At 34.8% G+C, this 25,367-nt stretch overlaps 1 protein-coding gene across 5 annotated transcripts in view; it reads right to left on the bottom strand.

Annotated features, from left to right (window-relative positions):
* Positions 1-308: 308 nt before the first annotated feature.
* The window catches only part of MAP3K7 (mitogen-activated protein kinase kinase kinase 7), a 48,609-nt gene continuing 23,550 nt past the window's right edge, over positions 309-25,367 (bottom strand). For 2 of the 5 annotated variants that reach the window (XM_080616733.1, XM_080616737.1), the window contains 8 exons: positions 24,436-24,587; positions 23,656-23,815; positions 20,960-21,040; positions 14,455-14,522; positions 8,859-8,967; positions 6,004-6,065; positions 5,342-5,457; positions 309-3,372 (listed from right to left, as the gene is read on the bottom strand). In XM_080616733.1, coding sequence (XP_080472859.1) covers positions 3,192-3,372; positions 5,342-5,457; positions 6,004-6,065; positions 8,859-8,967; positions 14,455-14,522; positions 20,960-21,040; positions 23,656-23,815; positions 24,436-24,587 — 929 coding nt within the window. In that variant the 3' untranslated portion in view covers positions 309-3,191. The remainder of the gene's footprint in view (positions 3,373-5,341; positions 5,458-6,003; positions 6,066-8,858; positions 8,968-14,454; positions 14,523-20,959; positions 21,041-23,655; positions 23,816-24,435; positions 24,588-25,367) is intronic. The other 3 variants (XM_080616734.1, XM_080616735.1, XM_080616736.1) reach the window with 3 other exon arrangements.

The following is a 25,367-nucleotide window of genomic DNA, read 5'->3' as shown; positions in this document are numbered from 1 at the left end:
GCATATGAAAGATGTGGCATTCTTAAAATATCTTGATACTCAGTTATGAGTAGGACTATTCATCCTACACCCTACTTCTGCACACAGGAAGGGAAGAGCTAATAGCAGAAGAATCTTCTTGTGGTGGTGGGAACAACTGCATGATGATTATCCCCCACCCAGTGTGGGATTCCATAGGAGATCAAGGATGCCCTGGCAAGCGCTGGGGCATTACTACATGTTTGTGGAAGTCTCTCAGCTTTTATTAATTAGATTCCTGACAACACAGTAAAACCCTGCAGCAGAAAGCCACACTCTTCATTCCTGAATCATATGAAATCATTCACCATTTTATGTACAAGTTTTGAATTACAATCTTCAACTTCTTATCAGAAAAAAAACCCCAAAAGCCTAAAAAGAGCATTTTTGGCAGAACTGCACAGTGTAGAGAAGCATACTTCCAATTACACAATATCTTACAGAACACATACTGTAACAAAAAGCAGAGCCTGTTACTTTTTCTGAGAAGGCAGTGCCCAGACAAAACCAGGTGTTTCACCTCCATTATTAGAGGAGCAGCTTTAACTGGACGAAAAAAAAAAAAACAACCAACAAAAACTTTAAAAAATTCCTGACACTCCAGGCAGTTTAACACAAAAAGTACACTTGTAAACAACTTTAAAACAAGAGCCTTATGAAAATAATAAAGGTCACTGAAAGCTAAGCTGTTAAAACTCTTCTTAGCCCAAACCACTATATTCTACCCCTATAGTATTTTTTTTGCTAATGATACAGAGACTTAGCTACACAGAACACTTCACTGTGAAACTTGGGCAAATAATTTTTCAACTTCTGGTAGAATTAAGAAAGGGACAATTTGGAGACAAAAGGTCAAACTCCAAATTCCCTTTGAAAATTTGAACAAGAGCAATATAACCCAACTACTGACTGGAGTGGAGTTCAACAGTGCATGGTAGCACAGTACTTACTTTACAATCTGAGACCCTTTTCAACATAAACCCTAGCAAGTCATAAGCAACTGTTAGAAAAGACTTCTGTATTACACACCATCAAGTTAGCATTGCTTTCAGTAATCTAACTTTGCCATAAAGTGATTCTTCATATACATTACCTGAAAACTATGCCTGTGTTTTACGAAAGAGCAAACTGTAAAAACTGTCCTGGGAAATGATTTTGTGTATGTAATTATCAGCCATGCATGTGAAGTTGACCATCAGTATTTATGCTGCCCTACTTCATGCTTCAGCATGTGTTAAGTAAGCTGCTGATCACTGTGTGTGTCCATTTTGGTAGAAGGACAGATGTATGTGAACAGCAATGCTCTGGAGAACTTGTGCTATTCCTAATACTACAGTTATTTTCTCTGCCAATTACATTTTGCTATAAATATGTGCGCCCTTAAGTTGATCCCAATATCAATTTCAGCTAACTAATCAAATTATCTGCTAAGGTTTTGAGAATGATAACCCTTCCTTTATTTAAATAAAATGAGGGAAGGGTTTCTAACTCCCAAAGGTTTGCCAGTGATAGACTTATTTTCAAAAGAGGATGACACTGTTCAGTATACTGTTCATTATCTTTCTTGTTTACAGATAAGCACAATAGTACTGACGTTTTTTGTCTGGTAGGTAGAAAGGGGAAGAGAAAAATACTGTGAGGTTTTTACCCTTAATATTTTTCCAAGTTCTGCTCATAGGCTTTTGTGAGTAATTATTCAATTGTAGTAAGTCCAATTTTGGATTACAGCTAAATGGCAATTTTCTGTTTTCCTTTTGCAAGACTGTTCGTTAGTAAAACCCTGCCCACAACTGAGCACACTGAGAGCTTATGTAGGGAATAATTTCTCATTATATTTAGAAATGCCTCATTTTTGCACCAGTTAAAAGTTAATTCATAACCCAAATAACCAATCTGCAATGTAAACAAGTAGTTATTTTCTCCCACGTAATAACAGTAAATAATGACACTGATCATTACATATTCTGCTTGAGTTCATTAAAAGCAATTCTTCAGTCATGAAGACAGCAGGCATTCTGTGATGGACTTCCTCTGAACTATGCTCAAATGAGTGGAGTAACTGAGATTCCTGATGGAGATCTAAGCCATTTCCCTCATTCTCTTAATAGCTTCCGCTATTTGCATACTCGACTCCATTTCGTAATTTGATTTAAAATAAATTCATTTCCCCAAACCCTTCTCCTCCCTAGCTAAACAAAACTTATTTACATTTATGGTAAGTGCTTTTCAGCAAATAACGTTTAAGAAAAAAACCCAAAACAACCAAAACCCAAGAAGTGGTATAAGGGAGGGAGCAAGTATTTAAAGTTTTGTATTAATTTGCTTTCTGAATTTTCTTCCAAAGATGCTGTAGGGACAAAAGCGTTAAAGACCTTAAACACGCTTTCACACAATTTTGATTCTCCCTCTCTTTTATAGAAACGAACAACTTTGCCCAGTGAATCTCCTTCCTAACTTTTGACCAGTAATTGAATGAAACTGCATGTTATTCCCCCCAAGAAAGTAAAGAAAATACAGACTTTTACTTCAAATATTTTATGAAAGCAAGATTACAAGAAATATATTAGTCAAAATGCAGGGCTTATCAAGCACTGAACCAAGGATGCTGGCATCAGTTTGCCTACCATTTTGCATGTGGAAAAAATACACTACGTCTAAAGGTAAAAGGCATTACTAATGCATCATGAATTACTCTAGTAGGCCAGCATCACCTCTGCAGCTTGATGCATGTTTTAAGTCCTGAAATAATTGTCATATTAACAGTCTGAGATGAGACACTGGAACAAAACCATTCTTAAAAAGGGAAGTTTTTGTTTTGCTCATATCGAGGTAATACCAAAAACTAAAACCAAGATCTTACAATTTAGCAGCCACTTTAACACTTGTTAGGCTAGCCTTCACACAAGGAGCATGCATACAGCCACTGTTCTTGCTTTAAATTGAGTGCTGTTGGTTAATTCAAGTCACTGTTCTCCCACCTTATTCGATTAACCTGTTGAACTGGATGTTCACCATAGGAAAAAGAAAATTAAACGATGGTAAGTGTAGCAGACAAATACAGATCACACCAAGAAGCTAACACTCATGAGTTGTCATAATAAGGGATAATAATAACAATAAAAAAAATATCAGTCTTTTCTGTGCATATTTTTCATTTGAAAGGTCCCAGGAAATCATGATGTGCCTGGTCGTTTCTGTTGCTGATTTCTGATGACCTCTAATTGTTTTTTGCATTGCTGATAGTAAGTTGAGAGACTTTTGTTTTCATCTAACAGCTTTTTATGTTCTTGTACCAGACGGGATGTATTTTGCTGGTCTTTTTCATCCTGGTCCAGTTCTGCTATTAGTTCTTGTCTAAAATAAAGTAATAAAAAAGTAATTGTCATTTAGAATCTATTTCTATTTGTAAGATGACTTCATGTGTTTCAAATCAGTATTTGAGTATCAGTCTGAACTCACGGCTGGTGATATTTTGTGCAAAAAAATTTAAAACCTTATTCTTCACTGTAGTCTGGGGAAAAATTATCTCTTCCAAATCAAATCCATATTTAAACTTTAAAATAGCTGCTTGCCATAGCCTCAGTCTCTGAAATTGTCCTTTATATAATGTCGTTCAGATGTAATTCTACAGGTCACAGTAAAACAGCTAAGGATCCACACAGAACTTCATCAATTTATTCAACTCTAAATTTGCTGAACTACATGTGTATTTAAAAATTCAAAAGGTAATAAATTAAAAAGACAAAATTGCAGTAATTTGGTAACTTTTTAGTGAAGTGCTGTTTTCTATTTGGACTTGAACTTAAGGCAGTGGAAGAGCAGAATCAAATAAATTATTTTTGTAACTGTCATTTCACTTAATTTATGCCGTAACTGCTCAATATGTTTTTTAGCAACAATTTGAGAGGAACAAACACATTGATAAACTTACTATAAATTATCCTGCAAAACTGATGTAGCAGTTTGTTTTACTATTTGTTTATGAGGTGACAAGAAGGCAAGCTGCCAGCAATATTTAGCAACAAAACAGTAGAGGAGAAAGTTCATGTTAATTAATTGTTGCCATACGGTTTGTAATTACAGTTAAAGAAAACTTAATAATGATATAAAGACTGAACTAATAATTACTTTAACCAGCATTAAATTCATCAATCACAATACTGTTTTTTTGTTTTAACACCTATGGGCAATCATGTTCTAAGAAAAAACAGTTTGGGAGAAACATGTATGCAAACTTCCTAGAAAAAAAGATAAAAGTAGGAATCTAAAGGCAACAAGTTAACAGTTTTGAAACAGAAATACATTTTAATGTAATTTATTGACCTTTAGAGACAACGGAAATAAAACCAAACTGAAGATCTTCAAGCCAGCTTCAGCATCTTCTCATGAAGTCTAAAAATTCTAGTTGCACTTGAAAACTAAGGATGCTAAGCCAAAAGCAAATAGATGATAGGTCAATCTCACAGTAACTTTCCCCCCCATTCTGTATGCTATTTCTAATGTAGAAGAAGTTTACACACACATTTTCCTCATATGCTATTCCACAAACACCAACGCAAGCTCCTCATTAACAGCTGCTTGCCTGCAGTGGCTCAGACACTGGCGGGTAACAAGCTGATTACTTGGTCTAGCATGGAAGTATATATGACCTCTCAGAGCTGCTCCCAAGCATCAGGAAACAGAAATGATAAGAAGCACAACTGAAGTTCTGAAACAGCTATAACTGTGGCCTTAATCCAACATTACATGCAGTTGCTTCACTTACAGGCAAACAAAATCTAAGAAGAAAGAGTTTATTTCAAGTGCACAAGGCTAAGAAGGCACATAATGGTTTTTAAGTAGTAGGTCCTACACCCCCAGCAGAAAAACGTAAGATGTGTGTTCATAATATAATTGTCAATGCGATGCTTGAAGTCAGATATAACTGAGTAAAATTAGTAACTTTGACATATTACTCAAAATTCTATAATCCATTAATCAAGTGGTTATCTACAAACTAATACTGAAGTTCTTTTACTGGACAGTATTGGAAATAAATTCCAACAGTCCTTGACAGTCCAGATTCTTCATTTGAGATGATACAAATATTACTAGCATGTTAAATACACAGATGTGCCACAAACTTTGAAGTAAGATTTCTCTAGAAGAGTCCTGATATTGATTAAAACTTGCAATCACCTGCTGTAAGCATCTTACCTGTACTGAACAGCTCAGTATTTCTATGAAATGTTACTTCATAAAGCCAGAAATAAGTTATAGGTAACAGACTTGGTGTAAAAGAAACATACAGAAGAAGAGAAAAGGTTAAACACATTTAACTTACTTCCTCTGCAACAGCAATGCAATTTCTGTCTGAACTTTCATATATTCTTGTGCCATTTTGCAGTGCTGTTCAAACACAGCCATAGATTCTTTGGAGTTCGGGCACGGTGCTAGAGGCTGAAAATAAATCAGACATGTTAAAAACTAATGAACTGACATCCTAGTATACAGTGTGTTAGAATGTCTCTGCAGTGTATTTATAACAGCTTTTCAAAACCAGTAAGCTTTTAAAAATAAGTGTTAAACCATGCCCTGCAAAATGTTACTGCAATGATGTCAAAGTTGACTTACACCCCAAATCTACAGTTATTGACCCAAAAGTCTCTCCATCACAAAAGTCAAAGTATTTAATCTCACACACAATAAATAAAGTGTATACAACAATTTAATTCAGTAATACTCAGCAAATAATGTCTTATTTTGACAGTCAAACTCAGCTTACATTTGGTTTTAGGGATCATGTTTCCCAGGGCCTGTTTTTAATAGCTTGATCAAATCTGAGTCAACCAATCTCAGATTACATAATATATTTTTTTAGCCTTGGTCGAAAGTTAGACAGAACATAAACGCAGGTAAATATGCAGCACTATATTTTGCAGCCCAAAATTCACACATTAGTATAAAAGAAAAGATAAAGACTCTAATAAAGCACGTATTTATTACCTGTAATTGATGATCTAATGTGAGATATGCCATTGGGATGGAGTTATCTGACCCATTGGTCTCTGTAACAATACCAAGAAAATTTTAATGTATTTTGAGAGCTAATTCTCTTCTTACAGGAAAAAAGCAAGAATTCTAAGTAATTTCACAATAAACAGTCTGAATGTGAAAAGGCAAATGGTAATAGCAGCGCTCCAATCCCAAGGCAGATGAATCAGTTTTTTCTGATAAAGTTAAGAACTTCAAAAGTATGGTCCGTCACACCAAGAAGGAATAAAGATTAATGTTATCAGCCTACACTTCTAAAAGCCATGTAACAGCATACAGATTTCTTAAATACTATTTTTATACAGTTTGCAATCATGCTCTCTATTTATAAAAAAATTGTCATTTCATTCTTGTTTATGAAAGATCAGCCAGCCAGCCCATGCATCTAATGATTTTAAAATTAGAAGCTGTGCAAACCAGTTCTGCCAAAACAAAATAAGCACAACCTCCTGCTCAGTTTTGAAACCTGCTCCCAATGAAGTCTGTGAGGATCTTCCTCACAACATGCTCTAGGGCATCTTCTCTGCCCTGTAGAGATACTTGTGGGTAGCAAGGAACCCAGTAACCAATCTATCTCCTGGGCCTGGCTGCTCTCTTCTTGCATTGCAATTACTCTGTATTTCTCCAGTTCTTTCTTTCCAGATTTAACATGGTTCTAAATTCTTACAGATCCTATCTTTTGGTAGCCCACAATCTGGGGATCACAGGGTTACTGTTAAGCTTGAAGAGATATAGGAGTAAAGACACACGGAGAAACTACTGATTTTACAGCTGCATTATTGCTACTAGAGGATTACATGGAGGAGGGTAGGTGGGAAAAAAAAGGGGCTGCTTACCCATACCCCAATAGCACCTGCCACAGAGTAGTCGTGGTAGAGAAACTAAGGTGTTGCCCTCAAAGACTATGCTATCTCCAAGAGCAGCTTCAAAAGGAAACAGAAATAAGAGGGTAGAAATGAAGAAAAAGTGGTTAAGTGTACGCTTGTAAGGAAACTGGAAGGTGGTACAAAAAAAAAGAAAAAGAAAAGAAAAATAACCCTAAAACCAGAGACTTAATCACTGCAGTATCTTAAGTGAGAACAGTATAAAAAGTCCTTCTCTACATGAAATTATTATCATATATGGAATACTGTTACAGCAAAGGAATTAGTGTAATGCTTCAAATATATCAATACATGCAAAATACTTCAAGATGACATTCCCGAGCCTTTCACCACAGCGTCACAAAACTGTAATCCCACCTGCAATTGACCAGATTTGGCTGCATTCCGATTTTATCATTTTGCCTCATTAACTTCAAAACATACCCTCTTCTACAGAAAACTAAAATTATTTCTCTCTTTAGAAATTCAAACGAGTCTTTGTTCATGGACTGCATAAACCTAACAAGAAAAAATATACATGTGGTACATTCTGTATTTACTTGACTATAAGGTGTGTAATTTCTGTGGGTCAGAAAATGGACCTGACTTTTAGCTCTAGTGCAGTGCTACACATTAGGCCAAAGACTTGGGGAAAACTGTCTTTACACTGGCATACAATCAGCAACTTTCAGTTCCCAATGAACTATTGACTGGGTAAGAGCTTGCTGCCACATAAGGGCAACAACTGCTGTTAAGTGCTCACTGCCTAAAGCAACACAGGACCCATGCTACACGAAAGAGGGAATAGGGTGGGCTGTAGCAGTGGACAAGAGTTTCGGGAAATTATGAGTGATGAGGCACAGAGTGTGATCAGGTAAGGTGATAATGGACAGAAAGAAAAAAGCACAGAAGCAAAATACAAGAGTATGCTGCTCCCTCCCACTAAAACAGGGTAAGGGGAAAGTACACATCTTACATAATCATCTTATATTTGGTAAAATACAACTGTGCACATATATACACATGTGTGTATATATATGCTTGTGCAAAAGTCAGTCCGCATGAAAGTTTCCATTTCACAGTTGGTTACAGGAAAAGAATGGAAGAGTGATCAGTCAAAGATGACGCAGATCACATGAAAGATTTCAAAATTTGAGGCACTATGAGGTACCAGCTTGAGTTTAAGATTCAACATTCATATTCTAGTGACAAAAATGTAATTCTTATTTGTGTTTCTAAAAAGAAAAATTTGTGGGGACCCACTGTTTTCATGCAGTACAGTACTGGTTCTTTTAATAATGGAGTGCATGATGACTTTTTAAATGAAATTAAATTGTACTATGTAAATTACACATATTCTTAATGCAATTTCATAACAAAAGAACAGCGATGCTATGGAAATATTTACAATACTTCTGCAGACACATATTAGCTCGTTTAAAACCCAGTAAGATTGTTTGCATGTGTACATTCTGCATAAGCAAAATTACAACACAGATCAAAAACAGAATTAACCAAGCTGATACTCACCTACATAGCATTTCACTCCAGAAATCAGAGCAACGAAAGCTTTAACTGTGCATTCATGCTACAATTGCACAAGACTAAATACTCTAAAATCTCTTTCCTTAATTCCCTAAAACCACACTAGTCAAAAAACTCATGCTAAAAGACCTGCATTAAATACTACTATCACAGTATGTACAGTACTTTAAATGCAAAATGCTTGCAATTTCATGTAACTTAATATAATCTGTATAAAAAAGTCCTTCAAGTCAGTGTGCAAAACAAAGCAGTAATGTTTTAATTGAAGCAGAACTAAAATGGACTGCAACTTTCACTGATTAATTTTGTTAAATGTCCAGGCACACATCCCATGCCATAATCTAATAAATATTTTATACTTTTTAAGCACAAAAAATAAACTAATGAACAAACGAGTACCTGCATCATCAGGTGTCCATGGATTACGAGCTGGCTTTTCAGAGGTTGGTCCCGAGGTAGTGATCATTCTCACACTAGGACTAGATGATCTACTGCTGTTTCTACTCTCCTGAAGTGGTAAAATAAAATGACAAAAGTTAACAGAAGATTTTTTTAAGACTTAAAAAACCCCAAACAAACAAAAAAAAAATACCCAAATGAACAACAACAACAAAAAAAACAACCCCCCAAAACATTAGTAACAGAAAAATAAATGTGAAGAAACCTGAACCTATAGTCCTACCAAATACTCCCTTCCAGAAGCTTTTATCCTGAAAGCTCTCCAGATAGTCTGATAAACTTCACATGCATTGCATAGAAAATTCCATCTCCCTTTCTGCTTCATCTTTACCATAAAAAATAAATGGATATAATTTTGCTATTCAGCATAATACAAAAGCAGTGCTGAACAATATGTTCGAGATCTTTATATAAATGTGTAAGATGATGTCTAGTCAATTTTACACTTCCATTCAGTGAAATCTAGCAGCTTTGTAACATTAGGAAGAAATAAAGTTTGTTTCCAGTGTTTAATCAATGAATGGAACTAAATCCAACTAAACGAATGCAGCTTAGTAGCTATACTAGACTGCAGTATATGAATCTACAGTTTTCATATGGTTCCTAAGTTAACTCAGGGGTTAAGTGATTCATCTCCAGAAAACATGAAAAACAGTATTTAATCAATAAGGATCAAGAAATCAAAGCAATTAGAAAATAAGTACATTATCTCTCACAAAGCAAATCAAGAACTAAAATAAAATTATGTAAGAAGTTCTTTTATATACACAGCTTGACTCCTCCAACCCTTTTGTTTACCAAAAGTGCAAAAACCTATCATGAAGACTTCATTATTCTACTGAGCTGCTTTTTCAGAATTATTAATTACAGTTTCTTGTATGTCACGTACCCCCCTTCACTGACACAAAAGTAACACAGTAAAGGACTTCAGACTACAAACCCCAGTGAGTGTTACAGAAAAAAATTGAAGTAAAAAGATGCTATTAAAATATAACTATTTTCAATATGGTATATTTATCATCAAATGATTAAAGATCCTATTTTTTCAAAAGAACCACTCAAATATACATTACCTAGAAACCATATTTCTTCATGACTAATTTCCAAATATCTTATCTTAATTTGACTTCCAAAAGTCAGGATTTCGGGCAACTAACAATCCAAAGAGTAAAAAGATTTTATACACCGAAATAGCCATTATTTCAACGGCATTATGCTTGTCCTGTAATTCTTAATAACCATTCAGTGTTTTATGTCAGTAGCCAGAAAAAGGGCTATAAGCTACTGTAGAAATAATCCAATGGATGATATTATCAGAATGATGGCATCATGCACTTTCAAAAAGGTTTTGTCTTGGAGTCTTTGTTAATATCAAGTAAGGTTTAAGTTGCTTACTGTTATTGGCCTGAGACATGAAAGATAAACACACTCTGCTGATGTGAAAGGTCAGAAAAACAGAGCATTTAACAGCATGTAAGTCCTTTAAGCAAAGATTTGTTGGGTATCTACAACTGATAGCACCTGAAAAGTACTCTAGTTATTATACTTCTCAATGCTATACCAGATTCCTTGCTGCACCAGATTGTTTTGATTCATCAACAGGAGAAAAACCCTTTTCCTTGATAACATTATTTAGACCAAATTACCAGAGATAGATACAAAAAAACGGTATCCAAAGCATATATAAAAAGCACTGCAAAATTCAAAGGAAGTTCCCCAAAGTGATCACCTGTTAGATTACAGAGTTGAAGTGTGTGTTAAGTGAGCTGCTTTAGGCCTCCTAGACACCAGCCCCTCTGACAGGCAAACCAGAGCCTGTTCTTTAGCCACCAGCTTCTGCTACACTTTTACAGGTATCCTTTCACCTTTGCTTCCTCTGGGTGTCTCAATACACTCAAACAGACTTGTTATCAGGTATTCTCAAGTAATTTTTGCCAGTGGCCAAACCCACACAACATTGTTAGCTTCCATTTCTCAGACTTCCGATCTTGAAAAGCTGTCACACTCAGAGGAATAATCTTGCCCAGTTTAATTTAAATGGGCAACCCAATTTAAAGAAATCATTGTTACTAGCCCTCCTCAGCTAGGATTTTATCTCACTCTGAAAGGAGAGGAAATAAAGTGTATCTGTGACCAGTTCTGAAAATGATGCAGACAGAATGATTCATTTGTATAATATCAGATCCCCTAAAATACCACACTTAGGCTGCATGCATGTGGGCATGTACATTCTAAGCTTGCTTCTCAACTGTTCAATAAAAAGTATGCGTTTTTTTTAAATATATTTTTATTCCACTTCAAAGTAAACTGTAAGAGTTAAGAAGGCCCAGCAACAGTTACTAAAAAAAAAGCATGAAAGAGGAGATAGTTTGGTATTAACTGTAGTGCTGTGAAGAAGGATGTACCAAAACAACCAACCCAATAAAAGATTCTCAGGCAAGGACATGGATACCTTACTAGACACCTGATCATAACCTGCAGTCTTTGAGTGATTATGCCAAATAATCTCAGTATCTGTATAAAATACCAAATCCTGTAAAGACTCTATTCAGTGTAAATAGCAGGTTTCCTGTGTTACTTCAAGCCCAAAAACGTTTTTATGGCTGCAGTTCAGAGTCTGCACATCTGCTTCTGTGTTACAAAGGGGTTTAGGCAGGAGCAGTAGTGCTGGACAGGCGGCACAACACAATGTTTTAAAATGCAGGTACAAGGAAATAGAAATGCAGAAGAATTCAGTGCAAAAAAAAATTTAGGTGGAAAAAAATGTATAGAGAATCACATGGATGGAAACAAATGGAAATGTAGCATTTGACTGTACAGAGACAGTTGCATCAGTACCGCTCAATGTCACTTGGAGTAACGTCCAGTCTAAGGTCACCAAGCACTAGAGAAGTCTGTGAAAAATCAGACTTAAAACACACTCTCAACACCAAACCACACTAAGGGCTGATCCACTGACAGAAACCCTTTGGCTTCATGTATTTTCCTATCCAAACTGTTGATGTTAAAGGCTCAATGGAGTAGTAAAAACATCTGCAAAGCACTATTACTGTCTGCAGTTCATAACATCAGTTAAGAGCAATGGAGGAAAACGCCTTAAGTGCCTCAACAGCATAAACCCCAGCAATAACCAGCCACAAAACCCCCACAAAAAAAATTTCTTCTAACAGTACACAGAAATAAAATATACACACTATCAGAAAACATACAAGAAGGTCAGATTAAAACAAACCAGCAGTTAAGCAGGGAAACAAGTCTTGCTCTACCCTTTCAGGTAAGCAATCCAAACTGTGATATATTTATTATTAGCAGCACATTATTGGTATTATTATGATGAGGTGTTTTTCTCCACCTTAAAAAAAAAAAAAAAAAAAAAAAAAAAGAAAATCCGTTCCAAACTGGAAAAATCTTCCTGATTAAAAAAAAAAAAAATAAATAAAAATAAAATTTAGTTACAACAGAATCATTCTCTATCAACACAGCAGCAATTTTCAGGAAAATCACATTTAATAAAAAGACCTCTGATCAGCTTTCGTGTGTCAATCAAATAGTTTAAAACAAAAAAAAGTGGCACCACTGCAGTCCTTTAATGTTGAGCATGATAGGGGCTTACAAGGCTTGCGTGCGGGACTGGAGGCATGCAGTGCGGGGAAGAAGGATGTTTGCAATGAAGGGAGGGAAGGGCAAGAGGATATTCACATTAGACAGGATAACCTATATATGGTTCAGAGCTACAGAAACCCCTAAAGTGTCATTTTAAGTCTTTTGCCACAACTACATCGTGCTTGTTTTTTTCATTTTTTACCGATTTTTTTTAAATATACAAACCTATTTACATCAAAATTGAGCACTAGTTTCAGCAGACTTTTCTATTTATTCTCACACTAAAAAGGGGATGAAAATACATTATTCGTTTATAGGGACAGTGCAAAAATTTCTTCCCAAGAGCATTTTTCATGCATGTTAAAATATTATGTTTTATAGATTTTATCAGAATGTTTCAAAACCTGCAAGATAGAAACATATAATTGTAATTCCTATGCTTAGATCTCCAATATGTACACATCAGAAGCAAGAAAACAGAATGTGATGCTAGTACTTCTATAGACCCTCATCAGAAATCAGTGAGGTAAACAAAAAACCTTTTCTGCATCCTCCTAGTCACAAGAACAATTTAGCTAGAACATCCAGACAAGCAGTAGAATAGCTTTCAAATAAAGAATATTATAATAGTTATTAAAATATAAAGTAAATGCTGATATTATATATTTTAAAATATTAACTATTCATTAAAATTAACAGAATGAAAAATTTAGAATAAAAAAGCTATAATTAAATGTATTCATACATCAATCAGTGCCATTTGGCATAACTGATGTACTGTCACATATTTATTTTCTTATGTCTTGCATAATTTTAGTGCTACAATTAACTGAACAGGCTAACCTATTTGACCAAATTTTGCAGTTGCATTTCTTTCTAACAAAGCTGTATCCTCTGAAGATATTAAAATGTGTTTAGGACAAATTCCTTATTTTCTGATAGCTGTACATTGTAAATTCTAATAATACCTGGGGAATTGATGAGGTTTCTGGGGCACCACACTCCACAGAAATAAAGAAGGATCAAATGTTGATCTCCTGATAACTACATGTATTTTACCCCAAAATTATCATGTATTTTAGATTACTGCAGAAGCTTGTTTAACATGGAAACCCAATTAACCTGATAAATATTCTAAGCTCTGGTTTTCTACATCTAAATAACAGTAGGGACCTCAAAATTGCCAATTCATACTAACGACCAAAGAGCCTCTGTGAATTACTGAAACAGACAACAAAGCAATTAAAGAACCACAAAATAAACACATCTGAATGAAGCATTAGCTGTACTTTTCTCATTTAAAGTTTTCTTAGTTCAATTGTTCTTAGTTTAATTTCAATTTTATGAACTGTACCACTGTGTCCGTTACCATGGCAGTTACAATACCAGATAAGTTATAAAATATCCTATTGAGACAGTCTTTTTTTAAACAAAACTTTGTGACAGCATCCTGTAAACCTTTCACAAGAAATGGGAGAGATATACTTTAAGTTACAATTCAGGGTTCAGAGACTGATAATAAAAACACTTATAATAATGATGTACATGCTTTTTATTTTTATGAAAAAAGTGAGTCTCATGTACCTATAACTGCTTCAGAAAATTGTAAGTAGCAATTCCAATTGTCTCCTACACGGAGAGAGGTGAAGAGGCTTTCCTGCATAACATCTGCCCTTCACCAAATTAAGTGGCAGACAAAAACTGTGTATACATAAAAAAATAAGAGCTATACAGAAAACACTTCTCATCTAAAGCTCATTCATTAGATTATCCTCATGGAATCTCATTTAAATACAATATAAATGACATTACAGTCTGCCAAGCTTCCACATCATTTCTACGAAAGCATCAAAGTTGAAGATTTCCAGACCAATCTCCCTGTACAGATTCAGTGTTGACTTTACTGAAAGATAAGAGACAAGAAAGACGTTACCTGACTGGACTCTGTTCCAGCAACACTAAGATCTTGAATGGATCTACGCCTCTGCTGTCCGTTTCCTGCTGGGAAAAAAACAAAACAAAAACAAACCAGTGAAATCTATTCAGAACAAAATAAGAAGGGTGCGACTGTTGCAGAGGAGCTTGGAATTTGTACGAATCCACAGACAGAAAGTGAGAGAGGGGGAGAGAGAGACAGCTGCAGAATTTTAACTCAAAACATGCTGGCTTGTCAACAAAAAGTATACCCCAATACAATAACCACTCCTACCACATGAATAGCTGCTGCACTCTACTCCACCATCTTCTGTCACATGTATTTGGTCAGGCTTAGTACTCAGGGCAGGAGCTGATGACGACATCTATTTCAAGTGCGTTACGTTATGGGGATTTCTAAAACCTAGACCGCGAAGATAACAGGCTGCCAGCTTTAACCTGTTGCTCTTTGGCATGCTTAAGGAACACAGCAATGACTTCTGCCCGTGTGCCGCTCCCCTCACAAAAATTTAGCAGCGAAAATGGTTCCTTCTGGTCTTTGCTCCCTTCTATGTCCCATATTCATGCTCCAAGAAGTGTGAAAAGGGTTTTTCTACTAAGTTTTCTACTACTGCTTGGCTGAATCACATCTCACCATCAACCTACTAAGCATAATGCTGTAATCTTTTCCTTTTCCCCTTCCACCTGTTAGCAATTATCCACCAGCGACAGCTACATAAAACAGTTTAAATTTTCACACTGACACGCAATCAAAGGCATTTCCAGGAAATAGTCTCCTTAAAAATAAAAGGAGATTATGCAACAGAATCCCCCTTGCTACTTTGATTTTTATTACGGTGATTGTTTATAGTGTCTCTTGAGAGCAGGTCAGCTGTCCAAAAGGAAACACCAAAATGTTCTGAGTAACAGCTGACAATGCTCAAAATTCTTGCTCTTAGCTCTGCATTACATAACTTTTCTGCTGGAGGGGAGCATCCGAAACATGTACTGCAGCCATGGCAGCCCCTCGCCCAGTGACCCTGCACGCAGCAAACAACCCAGATCTAACAGGCATCACATTTTTAACCTTTTAGATGCTTGCTATCCAGAATCATTTCCATATGACTCCACAGCCTATCATGACAGGTGTTTTGATTTGCAACAGTTACTACTAAAATGTAAACCTATTTAATAGCAATCAATACATTTAATGTCATTATACTTTAAATTTTTAAATATAGATACTGTTACATGTAGGAACACATTACCACAAACCAGCAATACAAAATTCTCAGTGTCACTTTAACAATTTGTGCTGACATTTTGTAGTCTAAAATTTAAAGAGTACTATCAGAAACAAGCATATGAGACAATCAAAAAGCGTTCCAGAACAGGAATATATTTCTTTGTTCTGACTACAAATACATCTGAATTGCAACTTCTCTGTGGTCTTGATCTTTTGCTTCTGAAATTCAGGCTAAGTATACACTTACCTAAGCAACAATGTCTATATTACGCATAATACTTTGATATTAGAGATCGTTTGAATGACAAATCTACATAAAAATTTCTGAACTTGTTCATTTGTGGTGAACTTTTTCATAATCTTATCATTTAGCAAACAAGACTATACAATTAATAGAATTCTGTGCCATGGATACTTCATCTGGCTGCCACAGCTCATCTCAATATTCAAGATATGGGTGATCCACCCATGACTGATACAAAATTATGTGCACATTTCATTCAACAACACTGTTATAAAATTAGCTCAGCTGAAATAGGCTTGCAAAAATATCTGAAATTCTCATTTCAGATTAGCAACATTTGTGAATTTAAAGAACCCAGGACATGTGTTGCTGAAATATTAGACATGGCTGCCAAAAAGTTAAAATAATCAGGGTGGGGTGCAAGAAAGAAAAGGAAATGCTTTGGGGGCAGGGGAGGGGAGGTGAGGGAAGGAGGGGCCAAAATTACTGTGTTGTAATAAATGAATACCTTTAAATGAAATATCTTCATATTAGTAGCATGAGAGAAGAGCAAGCTCTACTAGGCAATGCCATTTTAATTAGTATAACTACTGCAGACATCTGGCAAATAGCTTAGACAAAGCAGAAAGAGACTACGAATCAACAAATACTTATTGCTCCAGATTCAAGGCAAATTTCAATTGCAATATCATACAATACATCATTTTTGTTTGAAATCAGAGAATCCTAGAAATGATCACTGCTATTTATCTATGTTCTCCTTTCACAGTTTTGATTTTGTTTTTACCTCTATGTCTACTTAAAATTATTTTTTTCTCATTATATAAATGAAGAGATTTGTAAATGCACAGAAGTTACAATACGGTAGCTTGATGCACTGTGTCAGGATTTCAGTGGTTTACAGGAGTTTAAGATAACGAAAAAAGATGATCAAACATCATAAACGTACTTCCTGGCCTCAAAAAAACCCCAAAATCCCAACAACCAAATACATTTCACATACTGTTATATATTGTACAATGAAATTCAAAAGGAACAGGAAACTTCTACCTTGCCTTGCTCTATGTACCCCAGAGGAACCAAATTCTATGACTTCTTAAGGCTTCTGATCACTCCTCCTGCCAAACATTCAGACTAGCCAAGAACTCTTCCCCTTGCCCTTTAGCAGATACTTGTGTCTCCTTTTACACTTTCCTGTTTGTGCACAGTACTCTCTCTTCCTTATGCACCTACAAGACCCAAACTTCTCTCACAGCGCAGGATGATCAGGGAACATAACAGTGCCAGAAGACATTTTAAAGTTAAAACATGGGTCTGAATTCCAGAAGAACAAAGTGATCTGGGGAGACAAAGGTGGGATTTCTGGCTTTTATTGATTTTAAAAGTAGACAGAAAATTTACAGACCTAAAATTTCTGTAATTCCTACCCACTTTCTAATGACACTCAACAAAACGTGTCTACTCTGAGTAATCATTTATTCAGTGTCAATGCTATAAAAATTTTAATGTCGTAGCACAGCTTCAGATGACAAAATTATAACGGCAAATGCATGCTATATGCATGAGACGTCTAATGTTGCCAGTGAAGAAAAGGCTGTACTTGAAGGTGTATTTGCAAGATGCTGCTTAATTGGTTTGTATCAAAAAGGTGCTCTGATTATTTTTCTTGATCATATTACAAATTACACTTAGATTTTTTCTCTGTTTCTTTAAACATATACCTACTTAAGCCTTCTGTACCTACTAGAGGTTTTATTTTTCATATATATATATATAAAAATGTTGGTGTTTATTATCTATACTATGTATTTTATATACTATAAATTGAAAACCAGCCAACTAAAAGATGATACTTCACTTTGCCATCTGGTTGTAGAATACCACGACTAAAAACTCATTTGTCAAGTTGTTACACCAAAACAGAATTAGTTGATCCCTTTTTCAGCTTCTAAGTTTCGTAAGCTAGTAACACAAAATAGCATCTTAAATAAATGGAAGTTCCAAACAGGTTTAAATAAGGGTGAACAGAAAAAAGATCAAATAGATATTTTAAAAAATCCATTTCTGCCAACATTTTACCTTCAACTGACCGAAATTTGCATTTTATGACCTTGGTAGCCTATCAGTTCACAGATGAAAAGCAGCTGAGGAAACACATTACGAAATCCCCCAATGATAGCAGATGTAGTACTCATACTTCTAAAATAACCCTGCCCCAAAGCAGCTGACTCATGGTAACACGCCTGTGTGGTGCCTCCCCTCTCTGGGAAGCAGCTGCTTTACCATGTGCTCAGCAGAACTTCAGGCAGTAGCAGAGATTAGCTTGGCACTTGTGCTGCTCCAAGGAGGAAGATAAGTTCCTTGCTTCACTAATAGACGTACCCAGGGAAGATCAGTGGAACTGGATATGTGGCAGTACTGCTAAGGAACATAATGGGGTGGGATTGAGATGGAAGTGCTCCTGTGGGGGTCTTGGAAGTATAACTAAAAGGGGAAAAGCATGTTAAAAAGGCCAAGGCTGAAAGCCTTGTGCTGAGAGAGTAAGGAAAGGAGAGGTGAGAAATCGGCAATACTGTCTCTAAAAGAGTAACTGAGCAATGTGCTTACGAATAATTGCTTTAAGTATACAGAAAAACATAATTTAATGGGCTGATGATCACATCCCTGCCACATAACTATTAACCTCTTTTTTTCTGGCCTTGGGATTCTTATGGAAAAGCTGTTCTGACAACCAGAAAACTTTCAATATACAGCCCACACTTATCTGCAGACAATTTACATTTTTTTTCTTTTCTGTAGTGCCAGTACTGTCTCTTAGCTTATGTAGTTCTCTCTTCCTAGTCTTTGGCTGCAAGTTCATCTATAGAAAATAATTACTCATTTCTCAGGTTTCATTCTATGGGCTAAAAAAAGCTATGCCTTCACATTCTTCTTTTTACTGTCCATACCATCCTAGTAGCTCTTCTTGCCAATATTTCAGAGCACGTTTCTTTTATATGGCTGTTCAGAACAGTATGCTGAATTTCTGATGAAACCTCAACAAGGGCCTGTAAATAGCATTAAGACTTCCTTATCTTTCCTGGAAATGAACTCTAAGATTTCAGTTTTTCACAGCTGCATTACATTAGTGGCTTATACTACCTGGGATTAACCTGCATGCATCTGCTAAGGTCCCATGTGATCTTACTAAAAGAAATTGTTGCTAGTGTATGACCCACAGTGCATGATCCTGGATTTTACCCTATTTCTATTTTTTCTCCCCAGTCACAACAAAATTCACTCTATGTGATAACTAGAAGTCCTCCTCTTTTTATGAACAGTTGCTTCTGATAAAGCCTTAACATTAAATTTCATTATTGCTTATGGAAGACTTAAATACTTTAAGAGCAAATTTTGAGAAAATTCATTATTATACTTGCTCCAATCCTATACCTTCTTTCATTTCTACAGGTTGCTATTTCTCTTGTATCTTTTTCCAAATTCACCTTGGAATTTCCATCTTGTCAAATTCAATTAAAATAATCCAGGTAAAGAATATCTAATTGACTTTCTCTGCCTAAGTAAGTAAAACCAGTACAGCTTATTTGTGAAAACAACATGGCATTCCATTTCACTAATTATTTTCTGAAAGTTTCAAGGTTTATTGGAAGCCTCAGTGCTGTTACATGCAGCAGACTGTGCACAGACCAAAGGCACTCAGCTTCTAGTGTTTATTTATGAGGCTCTCATATGACACTGCAAAACGTGATGGATCTCTTCACTTTCCTTGCTCTCTTAGGATCTTCTTTGTGTCCTGGCAGGCCAGGACTGTTTGAAAATTACAGTGGAAAGCTACACTGTAAACCAGTACACTAGTAAACTTTCTAACTGATTTGTTAGCTTTAATGTCAAGTAAGTTTTCTTTTCATAGGTAGTACTATTGTTCTTTGGAATCTGTTTTGTTTCTTTCTTTACATTCTGTGTCTTCATATGTAAACTTCAATAAAGGTATTTACAAAATAAAATTGTTTTACAAAATAAACTTTTGTAAAAAATTATCTTTTGCATTCAACTTCAAAATACCAAAGAATGTCAAGATTTACAAGGAAATTTCCTCAGATTACACAAATTTCGAACAGGGTGTCTACAGTTTTTAATGTACCTCTAGACTAGCGATAGATAGTATTACTTGCACCTCCTGCTTCTGACAAATAATTTTGAAGCAACTTGCATGCTGCTAATGATACACCAGTTTGGGACTGATTATGCTTATTTTCAAGGCTTTGAAGGAAATAAATCCACTTTAATTGTAAAAATAAAAAATAAAATAAAATAAAAAAAAAATGCGAAAGAAAAATTATATGCTGCTAACTAAACATAGACTTGGGATATACAAGAATTATTCATGTATGCCCCAACTTAAATCAGTTATGGTGCCTCATTATATTGATTTTCTTCCTGACAGAAGCCTCTCCTAATAATTCTAGTTTGCATTAACTTAAACACAAAAGAAATACCTCATGCAGACACATTTCAGCTCTAGAAAATTCTAGTCAAATATAAGAATTACATGGATTACGAGTTAATTTATTTAATCACAAGTATCATGTGAATTTGAAGTTCCATATGTAATGTATTTAAGTTTTTTTGTTTTATTAGTATTTGATTAAAAATGGGTGCTTAAACACAACAAAGATCAGGGCAAGATAATTACCCAGAGAGGCAATTTTCAACCTAAGTCCGTTTTCACCAACTGTGGTATTGTAATAAAAGACTGCATGTATAATTTTGCTTTGCAAGATGACTCTGAACAACAAGATCAGAAAGGAAAAAAATAATCCATCAATAAAAGTAAATCTGAGAAGACTGAATCCTTTACTGATAAAAGTAGGTTTATAGTGAAATATGCTCCTCTTCATAGAGACATTATTGAAAAAAAATTACTGGGATAATTCCTAGTTCTGTCCTAGAGCAACTGGAGCAAGAAGTATTTTAGCAGTCTGATCATTATTCCGGCATCTTAACCAATTGACCCGTTCACCTGGTCTGCGATACCTGGTATGATGATCTCAGGGACATCCAGTATGTTGCCAAATGAAGCAGTTTTACGATGGCCTCGTTTAGGTTTGGAATAGGCTGAAAAAATACACATATACAATACACATGCAAAACACTAAAATAGCAATAGCAAAATTATTAAATTCCTAATATTGCATTTTTCATAAACTTGGTTAAACTATAGTTCATGCAAAAATGTCATGCAGAATAAACTGCATTGCCTTCCACTCATGCTTACACATAGTAAAGCAACGGTTAAAAAGCGAAAAATGCAGAACTAGCCATCATTACAACACTGTGTAATTAGTTATAGTTAGCAACACAAAAGTCAAACACAGAAAGCAGCATGGCAACAAGGAAGGGAAAACCAAATGTAATTATCAAAAAAGAGAGCATACTAAATTACTTCAGATCACCTGCATATTCAGAATAAATTCTTGATTGCCTGAATTTATTTGACGTTTTCTGTTTAGTGTTGGGTACAAACTATTTTATAAACAATATTAATAGTTAGGTACTTCTGTTTCTTTAGATTACCTCATTTTAAATGAAATCTCATCTGTCTCTGCAAAAGCGCATACTCTAATTACATTTGATAATAATTCCTGCCTTCCATTCTTTTGACCTATTGGTGAAGATTTTGTGTTTTGCAAACTGGGTATCACAAGCAACCTTTTAATTTTTGAATGATGTTCGAGAAACACTACCTACTCCGTAGTAAAATCTAATAATACATTTTTTATTTTTGTTTTACTACTTGTATAGATTAAGATAAATAGTTCCCATTTAGAGAAAAGTCTGAATACATCTCCCAAAGTTAGAACATTGCAGCATATCCATCTCAAACTTAAGTAATGGTGATGCGCATTATCCGATTTACTTTTACACTTAGCAATGGATGGAACAGGAAGATTAAATAATTGTTGATCTGATTTACTCTTAACAACAGCTCAATACTCTCCCAACCACACAGCTTTTTTTTTTTTTTTTTTTTTTCAGGTTCACAGCATATTATTTCTGTCACAGTTAAGAAGAATTAAAAAACTCCAATAAAGCAAAATCAATAGAGTGCTGCTTTAGCTCTTTTTGAAAAAGTTATAGTCAGATGGGTTTGACCTAATTTCTAGTAGTCCACTCAGGCCTGAAGTGATTTCTCAAGAAAAATCCAAACAACCTAAACCCTCAATCTAGTATGCTCAGCATATAATTTTGTTTCAAGAAAAAGAAACCCTACAGTAATTAAAATAAATAAACAAACTGTAGCATATTCTGAAATAATAATTCCTGTTCAGGACAATGTACTTAAGGAAGACAAACCAGGAAAATTAAAAACTCACACAAAGGAGGGCTAGGTTATCTCCACTAAGGTAAAAAACTTATATTGACTTTATAGTGTCAGTGACCAAAGTGAGTCCTGACATATTTGAAAATAAAACCAGCATGTTGTTATTATCAGGTAAGTACACAGCTGCCTTCTGTGTTAGGAAACCCTTAGAGATATTCAATGGTGAGATGTGCTACACAGTCATCCAGTCAAAGACTGACAATACAACAGACAAATCTTGAAATAAGGCTTTAAAATAAGAAAATAAAAGTAAAAAGTGTTTTTAGGCTAAGATAAATATTATTTAATGAGTAACTTCAGTATTTAGTAAAACAAGATCCTGGAATAATCATAATACAACGAAGGACAAAAATAAAACAGTTGTGGTGCACAAGAAAGCCAGAATATGATGTAAATTTCCTTATTACTGCCCCTAGATTACCATAATTTTCAGATTGGTTGGAAAATACTAGAACAGCTAAATAACCCTGGACTAACCAAAGACATTTTGTTTCTTATTCTGTGGTTATATACCATAACAAAAAAAAAAAAAAAAAAGCTTCATAAAAGAAATTTATCACCTGAAGTTTACATAGATCAACAAACAATATATTTGATGAAGAAAAGAGACAAGAAAGTGTTTGCCAAGTATACCCATTTTTATTAACTTGCTCTTCTGGGAAGAATAAAGATTATTTTCATCATAAAAGCATGTATTTATACTTACACATCAATTCCAATTCACTCAAGGATTCAATGTTTAGACACAACAGTTTATAAATATCCAAAGCAAACCTGGCAAAACACCTGTAGCTTTTGTTTTGTTTTTAAACAAAAGATACCAATGCTTTATTAATCTAACCACTAAAAAATTTAACTATGTTTCTTTTCCTCAAATCTGTCAAAGTGAATTTTAAAGCTTATCTGGGAACATGCTGAACTTTAAACCCACCTCAATTTCAAAATATTATAGGAATAACCTTGAAGGAAATGTTATTTTAGAAATAATTTACCCTAGCAGAAATGGTATAACATGATTTCAGATACAAAGGAGAAAGTTTTGCATTTGAAATAGGACTGATATTTAGAAGTATCATATTTTTTTTTTTTAAAGCTGAAAGTCTAATTCAGCAAAAGTAATCTCTTCCACAACCTTAAAAGCATCCAATTAACATACTCAACCTTGTCAAGCATACAACCATGAATGAAGCCATTTTTCCCCACAATTAATAAAGGACAATAAAGACAACATAAAGACAAAAGTGAATGGTATTAACATTCTCTACAACTATGCATATTTTACATCTTCCTTTCTCCTTTCCCTCCTTCCAATTCCTTAGTCTATCCCTCAAACATCCTTTAATTTTACCTGTGATGGAAGCTATTCTTGCTTCTATTTCAGACATGTCAGCACTCATCCTTTTGGCTTCTCCTGAAACAAGGGATGACTGTGGTCGTGCACGAACATCTGACAAGCTCTCTACACTGCTCCCACGAGATGGGGGTAAACTCAAGCGGCCAGCATCACCCTGTTTCAAAAGTTACATTTTTAAAAACAAAAAAAGCCCCAAACCTGCAGAAGCCCCTCCATGATATGAACAGTATGTAGGTTAAAATCTATTTCTATAATGTGCTGATTAAAAGTGACAAGATTTAACATTTGTAATTCAATAAATGGTAATAATATAGCTACTAGTTGCAAGAACCAAATATCTGCAATGTTAAGAAAAATCTAACTTTATGCAGATAAAAACAGGGTAGAATTAGGCTGATACTGTCACAAGAGAATCTTTGTATTTTTTCATCCTACTTGAAAACAAAACATAGTATTCTCAAAATTCACGTAACTTTAATCCTTTCATATTATACTAATACTTTCATCTTAAATTAAGGCAATAATTTTCAAACATATATTACATATATATTTTTAACCTAAGGAATTCCTTTAAAATTAACTAGGGTTTTTATTTCATTTGAGATGATGTTAAAGACTTCCTTCCACCTTACCTTTTTGAAATCAGTCACTATTTTTCATCACTTTTCATGTTCTTTTCTTATAACTAACTGGCTCTAATTTTGTAGTATTTTCGAAAGATGTTACAGCACTTTCGTCTATCTTTATGGTTCTAAACTGCATGTGTTGGCTTACCGGCTGCTTAGCTGTATTTTTCATTTGTTGTGCCAATTTTGACTCCAAACGTTTAATAGTATCATTTGTAGAAGCTCCTTGGAAGTCACTTGGTTCCATGTTAGCATCACTCTTGTTACTCGTGTTTGTAGAAGTGATGTCCATGAATGAACCTAAAAATCAGTAACACGGAAAAATATTTGAGAATTTTGGCATGGGGGTTGGAACTAGATGATCTTAAGGTCCTTTCCAACCCTAACTATTCTATGATTCTAATTTCCATTAAAAATACTAAAGTACATATCTTCACTTGAGCATTCTCAGAAGCCTAACTCCGCTTTAAAGCATGATTTTTGAAAACTTTTAACGAAAGGCAAGCTGCAAGACTGCAACAGATCCATTAATGTAAAAAGAGTAAAAAAGAATACATGAGTAAGTACTATAATGACATTCCAAAGTCAATCTTTAGCTTGCTCTCAAATTGTTTTGGTAGATGCTATACTAACAACACAACCACCGATCTAATTTACAACTAATGACAAAGTCCACCGTCAACCATAAGGGAGCACAAATACCTGAAAAATAACAGGCAATACACATTCACAGTTTCAAGTGGTAAATTTTATCTTGAAGTCATGTGCTGAGGGGCGGAGAACAGCTAGCACAGTAAGTACAATGTTACAGATGAAAAGATTTTAAAATATATAGGTCACTAAGTTGCAAAATAGCCAAGGAAACTTCAACCAAAATAACAGTAATTTGTCTGGAGATGGAAAAAAGGAAAAAAGCACAACCAAGCAGTGGAAGGTAAAGACACCTACGATTAAAAACAACTGAAGTGAGAAAACTGTACTCTAAAAACGTGAGAAGACCAAATAATTTTTTATTTTCTATTATTAAAAGAATTCTCTGAGGGCAACACTACACAAAAGTCTATCCTGCAATTTGTCCTT

Source organism: Psittacula echo (genome assembly GCF_963264785.1).
Source record: "Psittacula echo genome assembly, chromosome: 4".
Lineage (NCBI taxonomy): Eukaryota > Metazoa > Chordata > Aves > Psittaciformes > Psittacidae > Psittacula > Psittacula echo.
The sequence above is the reverse complement of the archived record's forward strand: the minus strand, read 5'-3'. Positions and strand labels throughout refer to the sequence as shown.